We start from the raw sequence: 21168 nt of genomic DNA, 5'->3' as shown, positions 1-21168 counted from the left end.
CAGTAAAGGGAAAAGGAACTTATATTTAGATCTTCACCTCTTTTGGAGGATGGACTTGAGCACAGAGGAGAAGAGTGTCCTAATAGAAGGCTGCTGGGCAGGCTGAGGGGAAGCAGGGAATCTGCTCCCAGGGAAGCTGTTCCACTTCGTGTACTTTAGTAACTCTTTTATTGGGGGCTTGAAGACAAGTTCCCAGCAGGCACACCATAACTCCTTTTTTTCTCTCTCTCTGGCCCGTTAATTGTCCTGATACCGCTCCAGATGTACAGAAAGTGGGACACCCACTGTTAAAGGGAGAATCTCTCCTGAGGATGCCTGCAACCTCAAACTTACCATTGCGCTTGGTCCGTGAGAGACCCACGGCTCAAACTGCAAATCGGAGTGAGTAGGGGATGCGGATGCGGGACTTTTGCAGGGAGCTCCCAGGGTGAGACGTGCACCAGCCAATTCATCTTTTCGCTCCAAATGCCTGCTAACAGAGATGCAGGTGTCCTGGGGAGTGTGAGGATGTGCTCCTGCATCTGGAAAAGATGGCTGACTGACGCTGTAAGAAGGGGACTGGGGTTTAGGGGTCAGGGTCGAGGCAGGTATGGAAGATGGCAATAGCTTGAACTTTAGTCAGAAAGACTTCTTTTTGTATATTCAAGCAGGGTTGGGTTTTTTTTTCTCCTCTGCTAATCCAGAGTGGAATATGAGCCAAAAAGGAGAAACCGACGCTATACACACTGCACACTCTTAAGTATTTGCTTTAAAATGTGTGTGAGGTCAAGCTAGAACATGCTTTGCAATTTGTGTATTTACTGCAGTGCATTTTCTGCTCCTTCTGGCTGTTTTCTGTGGTTTTCAGCCCGCTTCACCTTCACAGAAAGAAATACTGTGCATACAAAAGAGGCCATTATGAATCTTCCCTTAGGAGATCTTTTTTTTTTTTTTGTGCTCTGCTTTTAAATTACAAACTGTATTATTTATGCCAATGTTTAAAATAGCTTTCTGATTCCCTGGTTAAAGTATTCTGAACCTACTCCAGCTACACTTTACTATGCACAACTCCCACCAACCATCGGGTTTTATTTCAAGCCATTTTTCATGAAATAACACGCATCGCAGCCAGAATCCTGTGTTGCTGTTATACGGTTTTCCTTACAGTTTTCCAGCTGTATTCCTTCTCCCCGTGATAGATAGTGTTGCCAGTATTTCTTTTTATCTTAGAATACACAAATTGCATTCTCTTAATCTCCCTTCATAAACAGTGCCCTGTAATCCTGTTATCATTATTGTTGACCTTTTTTGGAATTCCTCCAGGTTATTAATGCCTTTTTAATGAGAATCCTGGGATTTAAACTGTTTTCTGAGTAATGTTTACTCAAGAATTGATAGATTATTTCCTTTTCTATTTTCCTTTACATCCCCTATTTCTTTTTTGTCTGACATCTTACTATGTTCAAAGTGGAGTCTATGCAAATAACTGATTTGGGGGTTTGCTGCCAAATCAAAGCACTAAATAAAACCTTTGTTTCAGACTGAACAAAGACAATATTCAATCTAAAATATTCAGAATGTTTGGGGAGATTTTTTTATGTTTTTACCCCCTTTTTAAAAGAAGAAAGAAATTCATCAGTTTTCAAAATTAAAGCATCATTTCAAACAGAAAGTAGAAAATTATGGGTTTCCATTTTCTGGCCATGTTTGACTTCAAATCAGAAATAGTTTCAGTGTTCTCTGAACTTCTTTTTTGGTGACCAGATTACTACCTATAAGTTTTTGTTTCCCCCAGATTGATTACTTTAAATACTTTTTGAGCAGTATTGAGTGCATATGTCTATATATTCCTGGTGTTTATATATCTATATTTAGATGTAGGTATGGAAAGCTAAGGGGATGTCTTTATTTCGGTCATGCAAATCTCACTTATTTGATTTCACTGTGGTATAAGGACATCGGGTAAGTTAGTGGCTACTGGGCTCAGAAGTGGAAGCTCAAGCATAAACAACTAAGCAGGTCTTTGCAGATAGCAGTGGCATTTTGAACACTTGGCCTGTTTAAGCACTGGTATGTTACTTGCTTTTATGTACCTAGATATCTAAATCCTGGTGAAGCGGTGCTTTAGTTCTCCGTTTAGTTCACTTTGTTTTGGTTCTCACTTGAAGTTACAGTTCTGAGCTCAGGAAGAGCCTAGGAGAAAGGAGAAATGCACATCCAGTCCCTGTTCCAATAAAGAAAACTCAATTAAAAATCATAAAATAAAACGCAGCAGCCAGAGCAACTAGGTAGAGGTTGCCCAACTTTGTCCAAAACTTTAGATTGTAGAGCTTAGTTTTCTCAGGTGTGTTGGATGCAGGGGTTGCGTAGGGTCTCCTGATGGAGGTGGGGGCTGTGGGAAATTCAGGCCTGTTTGGATTTCACCCATGTAAGCAGGGGTAGTGCAGAAAGGAATCCCAAATTGGGTAGGTTTACGGAGGAGCTGGAGAGGGGCATAATAAGCTGAGAGGACAGGAACCCTGTATCTTCATCCACTTCTTACTGTGGGATGCAGTGCATGTTCCTGGTGTTGTGGCGAGGAGATGCTGTGCAGCCTCCTCCCAATTCTGGCCCTGTGAATCCCAGGTGGATCCTTTCCCCAGTAAAGCAGGCAGCCAAAGAGGGCTTCCCTGATGTATTTGGTGTAGTGTGAAACATCCAGCCCGGTCTTCAGACAGGAGCCAGGCACCAAGCTGTTCAGTGCTTTTAATGCTGACCTGCTTCTAGCCTGCCCAGAAACAAGAGTTTCACACAGCTGAGAAGCTTTTCTCACTGAAACCAATGGGAGGTATTCCCGAGTGGGGTGGCAGATAGGGAGAGAGCCACTTCCAAAATTCCCCCCTGGGAGCTGGGGACCTGGCATCCTTTCATAAATCCAGCCAACAGTCACTGCAAGGTGGACATCACTTCCCCAGGGAGCTTGAAATATAGCACCCTTAATGTGACATAACAAAATAGTAAACCTACTTTACAATAGTGCATCTTATATATACTGTTACATAAAATGTATTTAAAGGAAATGAAAATTCTGCAGGGTTTGTTTCATATTTTATTAATTTTACAAGCCTTGTCCTGCTTCCACGCTGAGGCTCTTCATTACAGGTCTCTACTCCTCCCTTCTGGAATTCTGTAAGTAACAGGAAGCTGTTGGCTTTCGAAATCCAGGCAGGCTGTGACTGTTTGCTGTTGGCAGAATACAGTGTGACCACAAACCCGCAAGGATTAATGAGCTGAAAAAGCACAGGCTTCATGTCGGTCATTCGTGCTTCGATAAGAGTGCTATTGGGGAAAAAATCAGCAAATGACAGCAGTCATAACTTGAAATGTGTTGCCCTCAGACCTACCTTGGCTTTATTACTGTAAAAAATATAGTTTAGGCAACCAATCAATATACTGGGCAGACTTTTACTGTTCTTCTCAATAGATGACACTTGAACTCTACTATTTTTTGTAATAATTTCAATGTATGTGTTTGTTACAGTAAATGTTTGATTAGCTTATGGCAGATCTTGCTTTCCATCCTGGGACTGCAGGGTTGTTTAGTTAGTTACCTCCCAGACATGTTTTCTCCTTCCAGTGTTTTTCTTTTGCCCATTGAAAACATGTCAAACCAATTTAAAATGTTTTATGCACATTATAATGAAAACCATATGTCTTATATTAAGGGTGACTGTGCAAAAGCTTTTGGCTGAATCAGGTTTAGCATGAGATTTCATGCATTTGCATATGCGCTGCGAACGCGTGCCTGCACAGTTAATTGCTGCACACCAGCCAGCCTCTCTCCTCCTTGCACATGGGAACCAGATTTAGGAGATGTGTTGAAGGGGCTTCTGAAAGCCCGTTGTTAAACTTCTGCCACCAACGTGACGGGAGGGCTGGGATGATTTCCCAGTCTGTGATGGAGTTCGCTCCCTTTCTGTGTACTGCTAAGTCATCCCTGCCAAAGATGACATTTTCCAGCTCCTAAAAATACTTCTGACCAGCCTATCCTTTTCCCTTCAAACAGACCAAATAGCACTGCCAGGTACATAAAAAAAATCTCCTGAGGTGACACTACATGCTTGCATATAAAAGATACTTCTCCGAAGGTAGATTTACACATACATTTTATAAAACTGTCAAATGCAAGCTGAGCATCATGTTATGCAGCTCTCAGTGTATGTTTTGAACCTTGCATTCTCAATGTTTCTACTGAGGTGCCACAAAGCAGCATCCTTCCGTCTCTGATCCAAAGGGCCTTTTTATTTGAACAGGAAGATAAGTTCCCCAGACTGTTCCCTTCTGCTCCATGAACATATGTTCCCCCTGACAAAGGTCATTTCAGGCTGAGAAGAGAAAACTTATGGGAGCCATTTTTAAGGTGTTGTTAGAACAGCTCGAACTGCGTATGGAAGCACAAAAGATAATTAGGTCAGGCTGATTTCTGTATGAAGAATCTCTTTAAGATATACGAAGCAGAAAAAAATCCCAACTTGTAATGCTCTTTGTCTGTTCTAGCATCCGCTTGTGGCTGCTCTACAAATCCATGAATTAAAAACAATTAAGAAAAACACAAGCCCAGATCATAGTGATACGTAGAATATACATGATGGCTCTCAGCCAATATCAGTAATTAGTTTGTAGTGACTGTGCTTTTAGAGAAAGGCTTGATTGATTGTGGTTTCGCAGCATACACGAGTCACATTCTGAATTCATTTTGAGATCTGCAGTGCTTATAATCTGCATTAATGCAGTTCAGATTACTACCATAACTATAGTATTTAGATGAGATCAGAAAACTGCTTAATGAGATAAATTTTAATTATTTGATAACAACCCTTCTTCCAAAGTATGAAGAGTAAGCAAGCAAGATGAGCAAAAATCAAGATAAAAAATTGGTTTAGATCACACAGCCAGCAGTCTGAATTGAGGGTATCATTTGTAAAATCAAGCTTAGATCCAAAAACAGGGAAGCAGGATCTGTGTTGCAGTTCTTCCCGAAAGTCTTCAGTCTGGTTTTGAGCTGGAAGTCTGCTCACCCAGGAGGCTTGAACAATTTACGGAGAGTCACGCTGAAAGTTTTGCTCCACATCCCCTCTGACTGTATCTTTGCCAGCTGCCCAAGTTATCAGCTGCTACTGGACCATGCAATCAGCTCAGACGTGATTACCAGGTCTGTCTGATGAGGGAGAGCAGGCAAGCAGCCTGGTGGATGTCCCCCAAAGAGCGGGGGGTGATGGCTTCACTGGCCAGCACAGTGGGGTAGGGGAGGGGATGCCTGTTGGTACCCTTAGGAGGGACCACACCAAGCATTGCTGTGCCCAGCTTCTCGCCATTGTTCTGGGAGTGCAACTCAACAAATCTGAGCTCCATGACTGAACTGGACATCAAATCAGGTGGGATGGTTAGGTACTAAAATCCAAGATTCACAGCAGAGGGTGTGCCAGGCAGGAACACACCTCTGCCAGTCCTCAGGAGATGCCAGAGAGGAGTGCCCATCTCCCAGGCCTAGCCACCTACTTGTAGCCCTGGGTGTGCCCACATGCATGGCTTGGATCCACTCTGAACGTGCATACTAGAGCTAGACCAGCCCTGTGAGTGCCGGCAATCAGTGCGTTTAATTCCCGTGAAATACGACCAGCGCTAGTGCTGCCTCCCTGTTTTGTGTCACAGCTGAGCAGTTGGAGCTGGAGGAAAAGATCAGAGTTCAGTGCCCTCCTTAGACCAAAGGAGTTCAAATCCACACCTCTCCTAAGAGTTCCTGAACCACTGCAGCCAAGGGGTCTTCCTCAGCTTCCTCCGCGGACTCTAGACCTTGTGGTAGGGGGGAGCACGAGACACGGGTAGAGGTAGAGCATGTGGGAGCAGCTTCTGTCACCCAAAGACTAGAGCAGTCCATATGGAGGAGAGTCAGTCCTGTGTCCTGTTCCTTGCTCCCAGGATTATATCTGTGTTTACCCAGCTACTGTTGGGTGTGAAATACAACAGTAAGTCTGAGAGTCTCGCATGTAGCAATAGCAAGTCAAGTACTAAGTCAAAGGCTGGGGACTGGAACCAAAACCCACTGTCAGCTATGGGCTTGGCACTGTGAATTGAGTACAAATCCTACTAGGGGACTTTGCCCTTGAAATGGGTCATTTTTAAGGGTGTTATCTTTAGAAAAGCCTGAAATGCTAAAGCAAGACTTCATCACTTCTTTGCAGCTTCTTTTTCTTTTTTCAGTGCATGTGAGCAGCGTGGTTTTCTTTCCTAGATTGCTTGTGGTGTACAAAAACAATCTTGCAGGAACAACCCCATATTAAATAGAAAAGAAGCAGCATTATTGTTTCCTGGAAATACACTGCTTATGCTGTTAAAGATTGGAACTAGACGTGTAGCTGTGAGTTAAAGGTTTCAAGGTAAATGAACCCAAATATCTTAAAAATACAGGTCCTTTCAATAGTGGGCTTAATTCAGCTGAATTCTTCCTACTTTTCCAGCTGCTTCTAATGGCTTTGCTGGAGTTTTTTTATGCAGCCAGGCCCTACCCCTTCCCCTGGGGTCTCTAAATAAAGCTACCTGCAGAGACAGCGTGCCAGTTACTCCTCTAGTTGACGCATAGGGCTGGTGACCACATATGCGCGTTTTGGTCTCTTTGCAGTCTAACAGGATGCTTTTGAAGGCAAGGAGGCTAAGCAAATTTAAGTGCTTTACATCTTGAGGACAAGATGTCTCTGTCAGCGCTGTTTTATATACAGCTCTGTTTCACTGGGTGACTATATGCAAAACCTAGCATCAAGGTGATTATAAAGAGGTCATGTTTATGGAGTCAGAAGATAGGTAAGCTCTGTGGTTTATATGCTTTGACAGCTATGAAACAGTGGTGATGTTGCAAATAGGAAAGACCTAACACAAAAAGATTAAATTTTAACAAGTTCGTATGCATCCTGAGTTTTAGGAATCCAGTTCTGCTGCTCAGCTGTCAATGTTCCTGTCACTGATATTATGTGAACTTTTTCCTTTTTTCCATATTTTAGTCTTACTATTTAGATAGCAAACGGACAATAAAATGCACCAGGTCTGTCTGATGAGGGAAAGCAGGCAAGCAGCCTAGCGGATGTCCCTCGAAGAGCGGGGAGCGATGGCTTCACTGGCCACAAATATTACTATTTAGATAGCAAATGGACAATATTTTGGTCCATGAGAAAGTTTGAGCTTTATTCTTATAGAAGGAAAAAGATTAAATGCTAAAGTGCAAACAAAATTTTAATACCAAGCCCAGAAGACAATACAACAGGGTATCCAACCACCTGTCATGGCTAGAAGTAGCAGACTGGGTTGCCATACTCCAGGCGTGCATGTGGGGTTATTGTGTGAGTCTGTGCAAGAAATGTATGTACTGTCTCTATATACATACATAGATACATGACGTGGTATTTCTGTGCTTGCATATTGGGCCGGTAGGCCCAATATACCTCATCTGTCCTACCTGCAAAAGCAGTGAATGCAAGGTGTGACATGGTTGCTGTGCTGTGCCATTATCCTTGCACAGTGGCTGAGGCAGTGAAGAGGGCAGAGCTCAAGGTGGGGCTTTTCTGTACCTAAAATGTGGGCGTGACAGCTGCACTGCACGAGTGGGATAAACACACACCAGTGCCAGCTGGAGGCGTACCTGCCCTGGCACAGGCAGCTCACTCTCCCTTTCCTCAATCCCACCCTGAAATTTGTACTTGCATCACATACAGGATGGAAAATTTGCCTTTGATTAGTAGGAGGTTTTCCAGTCGGCTGCAGTGCTGCAGCAGGACAGCGTTACCCCCCAGAGCTGTGGTCCCCAACCCATGATGCAGACGAGCACATGTGTCTGCCGGACCATGGCTGCCCTCTCTGCCTCTGCCTGGTTGTGCTCCTCATCATGGGCAGCACAGCACAGAGTCGCGGTGTTGCAGGCTCCCTTCTCCTCCCCTCTGTGTCAGCTGGAGCTAGGTGGCTGTCACGGTGCCGTCGGGGCAGCAAGAGAGCTGAAAGGCAGCACACAGCATGATGCTGTCTGTGGTGTGCTCTGAGCTCAGTGCCATTGCCCATCGAGTGGTAAAGCACAGGGACGGCGCTAGGTTTGGCACGATTTCACTCCTGCTTCTCAGATACCCGTTCCAGGCAAGCAGCAATCCTGGAAAATGTTACAGTAATTTGTTGGACATCCTTGTGTTGTTCTTCCCATTGCACAGAGCAGTGCACAGCTCCACTCCCATGGCATGGGTGTGCTGCTCCTTGGAGCCCGTGGTGAGGCAGGGGGAGGCCAGAGTGATGGGTTCCCTAGCATCGGATGCCCTACATGTGCCATCAGAGCATATTCCCGTGTTGGCTCGCCTGTTGCTGCTGTGACATTGAGTGGCTGGAACATGGAAGAATATAGAAACATAGAATCATGGAATGTTTTGGGTTGGAAGGGACCTTTAGAGGCCATCTAGCCCAACCCCCCTGCAGTGAGCAGGGATATCTTTAACTGAATCAGGTTGCTCAGAGCCCTGTCTAACCTGGTCTTGAATGTTTCCAGGGATGGGGCCTCCACCACATCTCTGGGCAACCCATTCCAGTGTTTCACCACCCTCATTGTAAAGAATTTCTTTCTTATGTCCAATCTAAATCTACCCTGTTTTAGTTTAAAACCATTACCCTTTGTTCTGTCACAGCTGGCCATGTATGAATATGTATGAATGAATTTCAAATGCGATACTGCTGAAGCTGGCAGCTCAACTTGTGGCATCTTTTGCAGGACAGGGTGGGCAAGACAGTCCTCTTAACAGGAAAGTCTCAGGTCAGAGCCAAACAAGCGTTATGTCCTGTTAGGACAAAAGAATATGTTTTTCAGAAATATCAACCTTTTTGTGGTTAACGCTGAATCAGTGGGCTGTTCTGGGGCTTACACGTGTCAGCTTTGGCAATCACATTGTCACAGGGACAAAAATAGTCAACAGGAATCCTTAGGGAGCTGTCACCCTGGAGAATGGCATTAGGAGAGATGAGAGGCCGTGTTCGGCTCCTGCCCGCATTGCTGCTAGACAAGGAATTTCACCTCTTTGTTAAGACATTTGTAAGATGGAAGTCACACTCACCCAGAGGAATATGTTGCAATTGGTATTTTATGGATTGATGCCATGTTATTTTGCTTAGAGATGTCTACCAAATGGGAGAAAATATTTTTTAAAGTCTCCTAGTAACATTGCTGTTGAGCTCTGCTGCACGCAAAGCTGGCTTGAATGTCATTAACACACTTGGAACCATTACTAGCAGTGATCCCTTTAATTTATAAAATGTTCTCGAAGATCCTATAAATAGCCACGTGCCTAATTTTAAACATTAGTCTCCTGTGCTCAGTGCTAAGCTTATGTGTAGCTGTTACCAGAATTGGGGCAAGAAAGGTTAATTTGTGCTTTGCAGGCACAGTTCCTAGTTTCAGATGCAGTTCGGTCTTTCAGAAAGCTCAGCCTTCGAGGTGGTTGCATTTTCAGGCTCTGCTAACTCTTACCGGCAGTGCCCCGCTTGGCAGCCCATCCCAGCACTGCCCTCCAAGCCAGGCGGGTCAGGGAGAGGTGATTATTAAGCCTTGCTTCCTTGAAATGCTTTCGGTAGCGAGATCTGATTACAATGTGGTCTACTTAACCAGAGGTGAGCTTCGGCTGGGGCTCCTGCTCTCTGTGCCACAGCCAGGGCTTGGCTTTGGAAAGCTGCTGGCCTCCTGCAAGGGCAGGAATGTTTGGGGGATCCGAACACCAGAGGTATGACATCCGCGCAACATTTTTACTTGTTCGTGTCTTGTTTGGAAAAGTGGATTTGGGAGTAGTGTGGTACCGAGACGGCGTTCAGAGCGTCCTTTAGTCTTGTAGATGGGAATGTTTTGTTTATCAGGAAAACTGTTGCAGCTTCGGATATCGTGTCCCACGGTCATTTTGCTTCCCCAGGGAGAGGGTCAGTGACATCTGCATCTGTAGACATGATATAAATACCCTGTGAAACAAAGCGGCTTTGCTGCCCTCCCTCCCTCCCTCCCTTCGCAAACGCGTGCGTGGTTCTGATCTGGTTACAGCTGTGGTGCCTTGGGTCTGATTATCTGGGCTGTTGTACTGGCTATGGAGTTGGTTAGAGGTGCTAAAGCTGCGTCCCTGGGATACCCTTTTGAAGAGCTAAGCTTTGTATCTGAGCACTTTGAAATTGGGCTGAGGGATATTCTGGGCTGAACCAGAGGCACAGAGAAATGGGGGCTGGCCTCAGACTTGCTGAGGTTGTGATAGTATTGGGTTAAATCCGAACACATCTGATCCTAAGACCAATTGCTAAGAGTTGCCAGACGGTAAGGCTGGATGTCTCATTCTTTTTAAGGCTGTGAAGGCAGGCTCTGACAAGGCCTTTTCCCAGTCCCAGGTATTCAGGCGTGCAAGATGTGCCCATCTCCATCAGCTCTGCAAAGGATTTAAGAGACATTGTGCACTTGAAGGTTTATCTGCTGCAGCAGGGAGGATGGTAGCTGCAGCTGCATCTCCCCCTCGTGGAAAAGATAGCAAAAATGGGATTTGTGGTAGGTCTGGAGCCGCTGGCCGGGGGTGTCTATGCATGGGACAGCACCCAGGAATTCTTCGGTTGGAGATGCTCCCCCTGACCAGCTGCTTAAAGGATGTTGGAAAGTTGTTTCCATCCCCTCAGATAAAGTCACCACCCATTATTGTGGCTCTGCAGCATGACACCTGGATGTGGCTTGGGACATTTCCCATTTGAGTGACAGACTGAAAAAAATCCTAACTTTAGGGTGGGTTTTTTTTCCAGATGATATGACTTTCTCAGTACATCTACCTGTGCTGACCTTAGCAAAATGAGAACAGTTTTCCTTGTATACGCCAGAGCCTGGGAAATAAAAGCCGTGATCCATAGGAAGTCAGCAGTCAGACAGATGGCTTAGCACCCAAGAAGCACTTGAGAGTCACGTGTGATTATTGGATTATTTTAAGGCTATTAGAACTGCCTTACTGTGCTTCTGTGCCACACACATACGTATGTGCTTATATATATATGCATATACCCTATTAGGCCATACACATTTATACATATATACATGTATGTACTCAGAAACCGAAATGGAAGCAGCTTTCCTCCCTGCAAGTAGTATTTTCATGTGGTTTAAAGCAAGAGAAACCTCCAGTTACAGTTGTGTGCTCCTAATCACCGCGCTCCCGAAGGTGCCACGTGAGCCGCCTCATTCATGTGCTGGTGGCTGTGAGAAAGCAAACAGGTTGTCACAACGAATGTTCCCAGCCCAGTCCTAAAATGGCTTCTGTAGCGTGAGGGTTTTGTATCCAAATGCTTTTTTTTCCTGCTCTTGTTGAAGTGCCAGTGCTGAAGAAATGTTAAAAATCTGGAATAAATCCAGCGCTTGTCCTCAGGGATGTTTGAAAATTCATGCAACTTCTAAAATTCACACAGGACGGACAAAGGAAGGATGCTTGTGATTCACTGTTATTTTGAAAACAGTCTTTGAGTTATAATTTCCATCATGTTTTCACTCTTCCCTTTTCCTTTCCAGGGAGTGAAGCTGATTTTAGCTCTTCAAGCAGCACAGGCAGTATTTCAGCTCCTGAAGTCCATATGTCTGCTGCTGGAAGCAAAAGATCTTCTTTTTCTCGCAAGTAAGCAAAGCAATTTTTCCTGATTATTGCAAGTGTTGCTCGTGCAAAGATAGACTGCTATGTAAGGTCCTGCAGCTAATACCTACAATACCAGTACTGTGATTTTTCAAAAATTTTGGGTAACGCTATGCTGTCAGGCAGGACTTACACTGATGAGAACTGTGATATAAGAAAGAAAAAAAAAAATGCTGTATCTGGAGCACAAAAACTGTCAATATGCCAGATCAGCTGACTGATTTTTTTTGTTGTTTATTCATAACACATATGGGAGATTCAATCAGGTGAGGCAGAAAAGGCATTGGCTGGAGTGGAGGAGGAGACAACTGAGTCTATGTTAGTTAAAAGCACTACTTCTCACCAGTTAACCTTAACCTTTTGGTCTTACCTCTTTGTTTTCTCTCGGTAATAAATTGTCGGCTTGGCAGGTACCTTTCCAGATCATTACCTTATTTTTTGTAGGAAGAAGTAGACAATATTGCCTTTGACACCTTTTTCTTAAACACCCCTGCCCAACCTTTATATAACTATAAATATGAAAATAAAAGACATGATCATAATCATCTATCTAAATGAACCTTTCATGAAAGATTTCTGTAAGATTTCTCCCTATCATGTGTGAAGTGCAAATCCAGGCAGCTTGCAAATACGGGGGCGTTTGGATGGAGCCGTGCATGTTGTGCTCTGCCCACGCAACCCCTGCTGCTTACATCTTTTGGAGTAGGAGGGGGAAGAGTTCAAATTGACAGGACTGGTTTCCTGCCCTTTGTGGAAGAGCTGGCAGGCAGGCTGGGACGGCAGCGGGGTACCCGTGTGCAGGCGTCTCCAGGGTCACAGTGCATCCCAGTGTACAGAGATCAGCGGAACGATGCCTCATGAGCAGTTTCCTATCTGTATTGTGAGACCGCCAGAAAAATAAACATTACTTACGCACTCTCTAGATTAAATCTAACAAGTAAAGGTACTGGCTATGGGGAAAATAAACAGTACTAAGTATAATCCAAAGCCCTAAAATCACCTTACATTCAGTGAGATTATGTATCGTTCCATATATTTTTGTGTATTTAAATATAACTTTAAATGAGAGCATGCCGACCTACTTAACTGGACAGAAGTCCTCTATAACAGTGCTCCTTCACGTGCATTGCTGTGTTAGGCACAGTCCGCGCGAGTTCTGCCTCACACCAGAGCTGGTGCTGTTCTGCACAAAGGGGAAGGAGATGTCTCCTTTGCAATATGCTCTTTTTGAACTGTTTGACTTAACTCACTATGAAGCATTTCAATGTTGTCAGAAACCACAGTCCTGCACTTCATTGTAAAATAATTATAAAATCACCCAAACCGCAGCAGCGTGATGAAGGTTTGCAGCAGCCACTCAACCATCTGTTCCTTATAAACTGTTCCATTTTCAGAGAAGGGAGGAAACCAAGTCAGACAGTTTTAAGAAGAGATTTTGTTTCATAATTCTGCGGTATTTAAATTTTTATGTTCAAGCCTTTTCTTTTGCTGGCTGGATTTGCCTTTTTCTGTATTTTTTGAAACCTGCCCTTTCATTACGGTTTAGAAGAACAGCTTCCATGGGAGGATGAAGGTAGCAGCATGGTAGTGTGCAGGAAGGCAAACCAAGTGAGCAAGCGAGGAACGTGCCTGGAGACGCTGACCTCGGAGCGCCCCAGCCCTTTGGCAGCTGCCGGGCAGTGCAGATACCAATTGCCTTGAAGCACACACAGTTGACAGATTATTTAATAAAGAGTGGGAAAAGAAAGGTAGATATGTATGAGGGAAACTGGAAGGAAGAAAGAAAAGGCTGCGCTTTCCTTTGTCTATTTTAATACCATTTCAGCCTGCTCTCAGTAGGGCTCAAACTATATCTAAGCAAATGAATAGCTGACAGTGACAGCTGAAGCACCCAGTATGCCAAAGGCAGAAAAGAACAGTGGCTCAAACAAAATCTGTTTTCACTGCACGCTGTGATCCCTCGGGCTGCTTGCTGAGAAGCATGAAAGCAGTCTTACAGCAAACCTCCAGGGCTGGGCATCTCTCCGCAGGCCTGGCCAGGGAAAGCCAAACTGTGGTTCTTTTGGCACTAGCCCAGGCTGCAATCCTCTCATTACTTAACGGAGTCAGAGTTTCAGGGAACGTGGACGATCTGAGGGAGTCACTGGGAACTGTGCTATCCACAGAAAAATGTGAAAACAGCCAAGGTTTCCCTAGATCAAGTAATTCAGACTGAGCGCCCCACAGTCAATGAAAGAATGTGCAGTGGCTGATGCCTTCAGGTCTTTCTTCCCAGCTACTCACAGTTATCTGTCTCGTTTAGTGTTTTGACAACTTTGTGTGCAAAATAAGACACATAACGGGTTGCATGGCAAGGATAATGCAATACACTTTAACCATTTTGGTTCCCCTCCAGTCGTGGCCCTTATGGTCGGAATAATGGATCCTTATCCTACAAGTCTGGAGCCAGCCCACCTGCCTCCCGTGAAAAGGACCCTTTGTCAACACTGTGCAAAAACCAGCTGAATCCCGCTAACATCCACCAAAGTTACCGGGCTTCTTCAGCCAGCAGCAGCAACTCAGGCTCATACAAAGGAAGCGACAGCAGCCCAGTGATGAGGCAAGTCTTTATTCTAGCATCCCGGTGTTCAGCGCACTGACTTACCTTCTCTGCACTGCAAGGCGGGATCAGCTGTCTGGGTTGCCGAGCAGACCACCTTGCTCCTCAGCATAGGTGTGACTCCTCATGTTGGTGGCTCGACAGTCAATAGGGTGCTCCATCCTGTGTAAAAGCTTTTTTAGTTTCAGCACTGTAAAATTCAAGGTTCCTTTTAGTCAAAGTCCCTTTTAGTTGGTTTTCCCTCCAGAGCAAAGGCTTCTTCATGTGGTTTCATGCCATTGCTTCTCACGGGGATTTACTGGCTCTTTCACAGAAGGGTCCTTTCACTTTGGAGAGAGTTGGGTGGGGTAGTATAGAAAACATTATACACTTGGACGAAAATTCACCCTGCCCATCCTTAGAATCCAAGGATGGGGACTCTACCACCTCCCTGGGCAGCCCATTCCAGAGCCTGACAACCCTTTCAGTGAAGAAGTTTTTCCTAATATCTAACCTAAACCTGCCCTGGCGCAGCTTCAAACCATTCCCCCTCGTCCTATCATCTGTTACCAGGGAGAAGAGGCCGACCCCCACCTCCCTACAGCCTCCTGTCAGGCAGCTGTAGAGGGCGATCAGGTCTCCCCTCAGCCTCCTCTTCTCCAGACTAAACAACCCCAGTTCCCTCAGCCATTCCTCGTATGACTTGTGCTCCAGACCCCTCACCAGCTTGGTTGCTCTCCTCTGGACATGCTTAGATGCCTCCCTGAGGAGTGCAGTTTCTGATACCTGCCGGAGCATATGACACGTATCACAGGGAAGCAATTGCTACCATGCTGCTGCTGTTTCCTTCTCTCTCACAGGCAACTCAACAGCCAGGCATGTCAGACAGACAGCTAAAGCTGGACAGGGTGGCTCTGGGTTTCAGGGTGCTCAGCTTCATAACTCAGGAGCAGAGCTGAACGCTGTCCGTAGGCGACCTCACCTGGCCGTGCCAGCAGCTGGGTACCCGTGCCAGCGGCCCGGCTGCCTGCTCTTGGGCACAGCACCCGTTTCGGGTGAGGGGATGGATGGCTAGGTATTTTAAAGTTAAACATCTCATTTGATGCAACGGCACTGAAACCAAGTACAATAAATAGTAAATTTTAGCCACAAATCAGCCGTTTCCTCGAGTACTTTGATTTGCCAGAGGGAGTCACTTGTGTGGACACTGAGGACCCCCAAATGCGTCAAGCTTTGTGTCAGTCAATGGGATGTTTTTCTTTTTGCCAGGAATGAAGAACTGTAGGAGTGATGTTATGTGATTGTTTGTTTGTTTTTCTTTTCAGGCGATCAGGGAGATACAATTCTTGTGGTGACAATCACAGCATTAAGCCCCCAAACCCAGAGCAGTATTTGACTCCTCTGCAGCAGAAGGAAGTTACAGTACGGCATCTGAAAACAAAGCTGAAGGAATCTGAGAGCAAACTTAAAGAAAGGTATATTTCACTTCAGAAATCGGAGTTAAAGATTTATTCAGGAGCATTTAGGGGTGGGAATTCTGAATGGTTTTATTCATTTCTTCACCTCATAAATTGTTCATTAAGAAATTTGAAATACAGTCAGTCTGATTAGGTTGTTTTCAGGTATTTCAGGTTTCATAGTGTGCGCAGTGAATATGTACCATGCAGTTTAGTTACAAATATGGCTCTTTTCCCTTTTTTGAACTTTCCTGATAGAATATTTTTAAAGAATAATTTTTTTACCTGTCTGATTTAGCATTGAGACCTTTTATAGATAAAATCAGTTTCTACCTGCCAGCATGTATTACCTTAGACTCCTGTTCTACCTCACTTAGTGAAATATGACTACAAATGTCCCCCTTCTACCCTAAGGAACGAAAAGCTCTTCCACAAACCAGTGTGCCCACTTGTGTTTTTGTCACTTGGATATGGAATTTTCCACAATGGTCCTTTGTATGGACGCTGAGCAGCGAAGTGACAACGTGCATGACACAGCACCAGATGCTGTTTCTTTTACTAAAACCGCCCTGGGAGCTGGCTCGCCAGCACACATGACCCAAGCGGGCACAAAGGGCTGTTTGAATGGAGCCCCAAGGCAGAGTCCCAGGGACCCCTTGCTCGGGACAGCCCGACCTCTGTGTCTGTGAGGGCTGGATCTCACCTTGGGGTCCCCTCTCCCCACTTGCTTGCAAGTCAAGGCAGCAGCCTCTGGCTCCGCGCTGGCCAAAGCAGGGCAGGCGCCCGCAGCCCCGCTCCCTCCTGCTGCCCAAGGCCAGCGCTGGCTCTGGCTGCAGGTGAGGAGCTGCTGGCGGGCACAGGGGATGCATCCAAGCAGATGTTTTTCATTTCCCCCAGGGCCAGGCAGCAGGTGAGATGTTAAGCGCTGTACTGGTGGGACCTAACCTAGAAGTCACCGCTCGTGCCTCAGAATGTCCAGGATCATGGCATAGCCCACAAGGCTGCTGGCTGTGTGGCAAGGTCGGTGACTCAGGCAGCAGTCAGCCGGCGTGTCCTGGCAGGCGGCTTACATCTCTGCCAGCTCTCTCCGAGGTGGCAGCAAATGGTGCACGGTGAAATTTGCTTCCTTCTTGGAGCATCTCTGCAGCGTAGCCATCCCACTGTGGTCAACGTGGGGCTCTTGTCCATGTGAGGCTCTTGTCAGCGTCTTCCGCTGAGTACAATATTTTTATTTCGCTACAGGGAAACAGAAATAGAAGAGCTCAAAGCTCAGCTGGGACGGATGAGGGAAGACTGGATTGAAGAAGAGTGTAATCGTGTGGAGGCAGAGCTGGCCTTGAAGGAAGCAAGAAGCAAAATTAAACAACTCAAGCAGGTTATTGAAACCATGAAAAACAGCTTGGCTGAGAAAGACAAAAAAATTCAGAAATACTTCATAGACATAAACGTTCAAAACAAGAAACTGGAATCTTTGCTGCAGAGCATGGAGATGGCTCAGAACAGCTCTGTGATGGATGAGCAGTGCCTGGAGGACACGTATGACTTGGAGGGGACGTCATTAGCATTGTGTGCCATGATGCCAGACAGCCTCATCACAGAGGACCAGGCTCTGGAGGGGGTCACAGATAGTGGGCTGCTGCCTAATGAGGACACAGCTAACGGGACTGATTCGTCTGAAGGGAGTTTGACCACCACAACCTCTGAGCTGAGTGCTCCAGCTCCTTCCAGTTCTGCTGTGAATAAAGAGATGCTTGAAAATGTTCTGGATGAAAAACTAACTTCTTCCCAGGAGGAGAAGAAAAGCAGAAACATAATGGTGGAACAGGCCATCCAGACTGATGTGGTGCCATGTAGCCTAGATGTGGAGCAGCTCATTCAAAGCATCTTCAGAGCTCAAGATGCCTGTCCTCTAAGCCCACCTTCTTCACTGAAGGAATTGGGTGAATTTTCTCTTGGAAGCTTCAGTGATTCTGGTATCATAATGGACTTAACTCCAAGTGATCCAAACTCTGCCATCCTTTTGTCTCCTGTGGAGTCTCCATGCAGGAAGGTGGAACAAGGAGTTAATGAAAACCGTTTCATGAAAGAACTTGATTTTACAGAACCTTATGATGATGAAGCCCTTGGGTATGTCAGTACTTTCTCCCAGACAGGAATAAAGAGATACTGGAGCAGCAGTTTCCTCAGAGATGTTCTGGCTGTGGCAGCCCCTGTTGTACCAACTATCATGTGGGCTTTCAGTACTCAGAGAGGAGGAACAGATCCCATTTACAATATTGGAGCATTGCTTCGTGGTTGCTGCCTGGTGGCCCTGCACTCTTTACGCCGTACACCCTTCAATATCAAAACCTAAAGTCCACTCTGTCCCTGGGCACTGATCAGCTGAGGCAGAGAGAAAGAAGGAAGAGATAGATAAAAAGTTACTGTATATTCTGGCAGAGTCCATCATTTTGCTTTTGGCTATTTGATTTGCACTATAAATCAGTTCAAAAACCTGTTCATTGTTTCAAATTGAAAAAGCCGAATGCTGTAGTTCCACAAGATGGTTTTGACTGGTGTTTTTAACAGTACTGCTGCCTACAGAAATAGTCCTCCTGCTCCCAGGCACTGTGTTGGTGTCTTTCTGGTGCCAGCAAACATGACCAGGGAAATCAAGAGAATTTCAGCTAGCACACTTTCCTGTTTGCTGAGCTAGCGGTAAGCTCAGTTTCCCTGGCTGGTTCACTGAGCAAATGTACAAGTGCTTTGCACTAGCTCAAGTTTGGTGCGCGATGCGCACGGGAGCAAATGCCCAAAGAAGGGTGGGGTATTTCTTTAGGCAGCACTGACCTAAAACACTTGTGAAACGACAGTGTTCAGTAAGTGACATGGAGACTTGTTCCCACATGTACTCCAGAAAGCATGCTAGCACTTTCCATTTGTTGTCTGAAATGTCAATTCAATTTAGAGGTAAAGCCCATATTCCCAGGCAGCTTCCAGCACATCGTTCGTGCCTGTCTCGTGTAGTGCTCTTCTCAATTGTGCAATTGCTCGAGCATTTCACTGGTCTTTTGCATATACGGGGACTGTAACCAAAAATGTACGTTGTTGGGAGTCTTGAAACATGTTACAATGATAAGTATAGGCGTGGATACACTTTGAATATTAATGTTGGTTTAAAGTCTTACCTGTATTGGAACCTGATAGTCATTCGACCCCTTTGACATACTATGTATAAATGTATTGTGTTTTAACTTATTGTTTATTTAATTGCGTTATTGTAAATTACCTTTATAATCACAAGTTCAGTAAAGCATGTTAGAAATGTTAAACGTGCGAGCGTTTTATTGTAGCAAAGCTATAAAGAATACCCTGTCCCAGCTGAGCTGTCAGGCACAGGCAGAGCCGGAGGAGGCATGGCACCAGGGCATAGGGAATCATCAGGACCTGGAGAACAGAGTCAGGCTGAGAAAACCTAAGTGCAGCCCCAAGCGTAAGCACTCAGCCCGGGAAAAGGCTCCAGTCGGTCTGCGGACGTGCACGCCACCTGCTCTGCCGCACCCACGCTGCATTAACACATGCAAGTGACCTAATCTTTAACCCAACTCAACCTCGTAGAAGCTTGTAACTTCTCACTTCTGCACTGCCAGGAGAGTGTCAGTCTTCCTGGCATTTAACAGCAATCCAGAAGGCCTTGTTTAACCTGGCGGAGAGTCACGCAGTCTCGGTGTGCCCACTGAGATGCCACTGTGACCATCAAACCACAAATTCTCCACGTCCAAAAGTTGAGATCTGTGCATAGATCAGAGGAGGGCAACACTACCCAACAGATGGAACCATGGGGTTTGTCTGGCCCTACCCAACCTTTCAACAACACCTCTGGCCATTTAAACCTCACTGGCCTGCTGTGTTTCCCTCCAGCAAAGCAAATGTAGTATCTCCCTGTGCAACCCAGAGCAGAAGAGGTCTAGTGAAGCCAGACAATGCCATGCATTGCCCCGCAGCTTTTGGGAAGAAGGGCATTATGAGGAAGCCACAGGGGAGGAGGAATAATTGGCCAACATGCAAGGAGCATTTGCAAGACGGGAGGGTGATATGCACCAATGCTTACAGAGGCGACTCAGAGACCTTTCACATCCCTGCAATGCCTGGGTGCTGAATTATTTGTGTTTGCCCCAAAGATTCAGGAGGGTTCATTAAGTGTTGTATTAAGGAAGAGAAATCGGAGAGACAAGTTGATGTAATGTAGTCCCCAAGAGTTCAAAAAGATGGTCACAAGAGCATCTTGCTTTCTCTGACAGTAAGTTCCTCTTCCATGTTCTCCTGCCACCTTAGGTTCCTGCAGGCCAGCTGGCTTGCCTTAGGACATTACTGCAATACGTAGTGCCCAAAGGTCACTTTCTAAAGCTTTTTCTTTTAATTACATGGACACAAGGGCCAAAATTAATAGATTGGAAGGGGTGCTAATCTAAGTTTCACACAACCATCAAATTTCATCATTCCTAGAGATCTCCTCTTGGGACTGGACCACATTACAGAAAATGCCTTCTTGCTACTTCAGAGTATGTCTGTTCAACGCCAAGAGAGCAATATTTTATAACCAGTGTTACCAACTTTATTACAATTTTTGATTTCTCTTTCACACCCACTATTGTTTAAGTGATCTTCACTTTGAGTGGTGATGAAATGGAGCATAATTTAGAGGAAAAAGTGATCTTCAGTTCTAGGAGAGACATTCACCTCTAACTACACAGGTTTCTTTTGCAGCAAGCAGGCAACAAAGCAGCACAAACCTATGCTTATGTTTAAAATTTCAGTAGGTTAAACTCACTTCAAACCGTGTTTCGGGCAGGCTCCATTTAGCAGGAGTGTATTTAAACGTGCAATTTAAGACATAAGGTGCTAACACCAGAATAACGTCAAAGTTGGTTCCTGCCCTTAAAAATCTTTCTGTCCACTTGGCTCTCGTAAGGCATTAGCGAGAGGTGACAGCGTTCCCACCACATTCCCAATAAAAGCCCTAGCTCTGATATCTACCCAAAATTCAGCACGCTTTCAAGCCTCCAGCTTTCCTCCTTGTGCTGGGTTTGGCTGGGATAATGTTCTTCACAGTAGCTCGTATGGGGCCATGTTTTGGATTTGTGCTGGAAACAGTGTTGGTAACTCAGGGATATTCTCATTACTGCTGAGCAGTGCTGACACAGTCAAGGCCTTTTCTGCTCCTCACCCTACCCTACGAGTGAGGAGGCTGGGGGGGCACAGGAAGTTGGGAGGGGGCACAGCTGGGACAGCTGACCCCAACTGACCAAAGGGATATCCTACACCATACGACATCATGCTCAGCGTGTAAAGCCGGGGGAAGGAGGAAGGGGGGACATATGGAGTGATGGTCTTTGTCTTCCCAAGTCATCGTTACACGTGATGGAGCCCTGTTTTCCTGGGGATGGCTGAGCACCTGCCTGCCCATGGGAAGTGGTGAATGAAT

The 21168-nt window shown here is 45.6% G+C and overlaps 1 protein-coding gene across 2 annotated transcripts in view; it reads left to right on the top strand.

Moving 5' to 3' along the window:
• The window catches only part of SYBU (syntabulin), a 28036-nt gene extending 9979 nt beyond the window's left edge, over positions 1–18057 (top strand). Inside the window, exons 1-5 of one of the 2 annotated variants that reach the window (XM_035893875.1) lie at positions 270–381; positions 11552–11654; positions 14065–14268; positions 15573–15722; positions 16947–18057. In XM_035893875.1, the coding sequence (XP_035749768.1) occupies positions 312–381; positions 11552–11654; positions 14065–14268; positions 15573–15722; positions 16947–18057 (1638 nt within the window). In that variant the 5' untranslated portion in view covers positions 270–311. Of the gene's footprint in view, positions 1–269; positions 382–11551; positions 11655–14064; positions 14269–15572; positions 15723–16946 lie in introns of those variants that run through there. The other variant, XM_035893872.1, reaches the window with a different exon arrangement.
• The last annotated feature ends 3111 nt before the right edge of the window (positions 18058–21168 follow it).

Source organism: Egretta garzetta, unplaced genomic scaffold (genome assembly GCF_000687185.1).
Source record: "Egretta garzetta isolate BGI_Z169 unplaced genomic scaffold, ASM68718v1 scaffold154, whole genome shotgun sequence".
NCBI lineage: Eukaryota > Metazoa > Chordata > Aves > Pelecaniformes > Ardeidae > Egretta > Egretta garzetta.
Note: the sequence above shows the minus strand (reverse complement) of the source record. Positions and strands in the feature narration are given on the sequence as shown.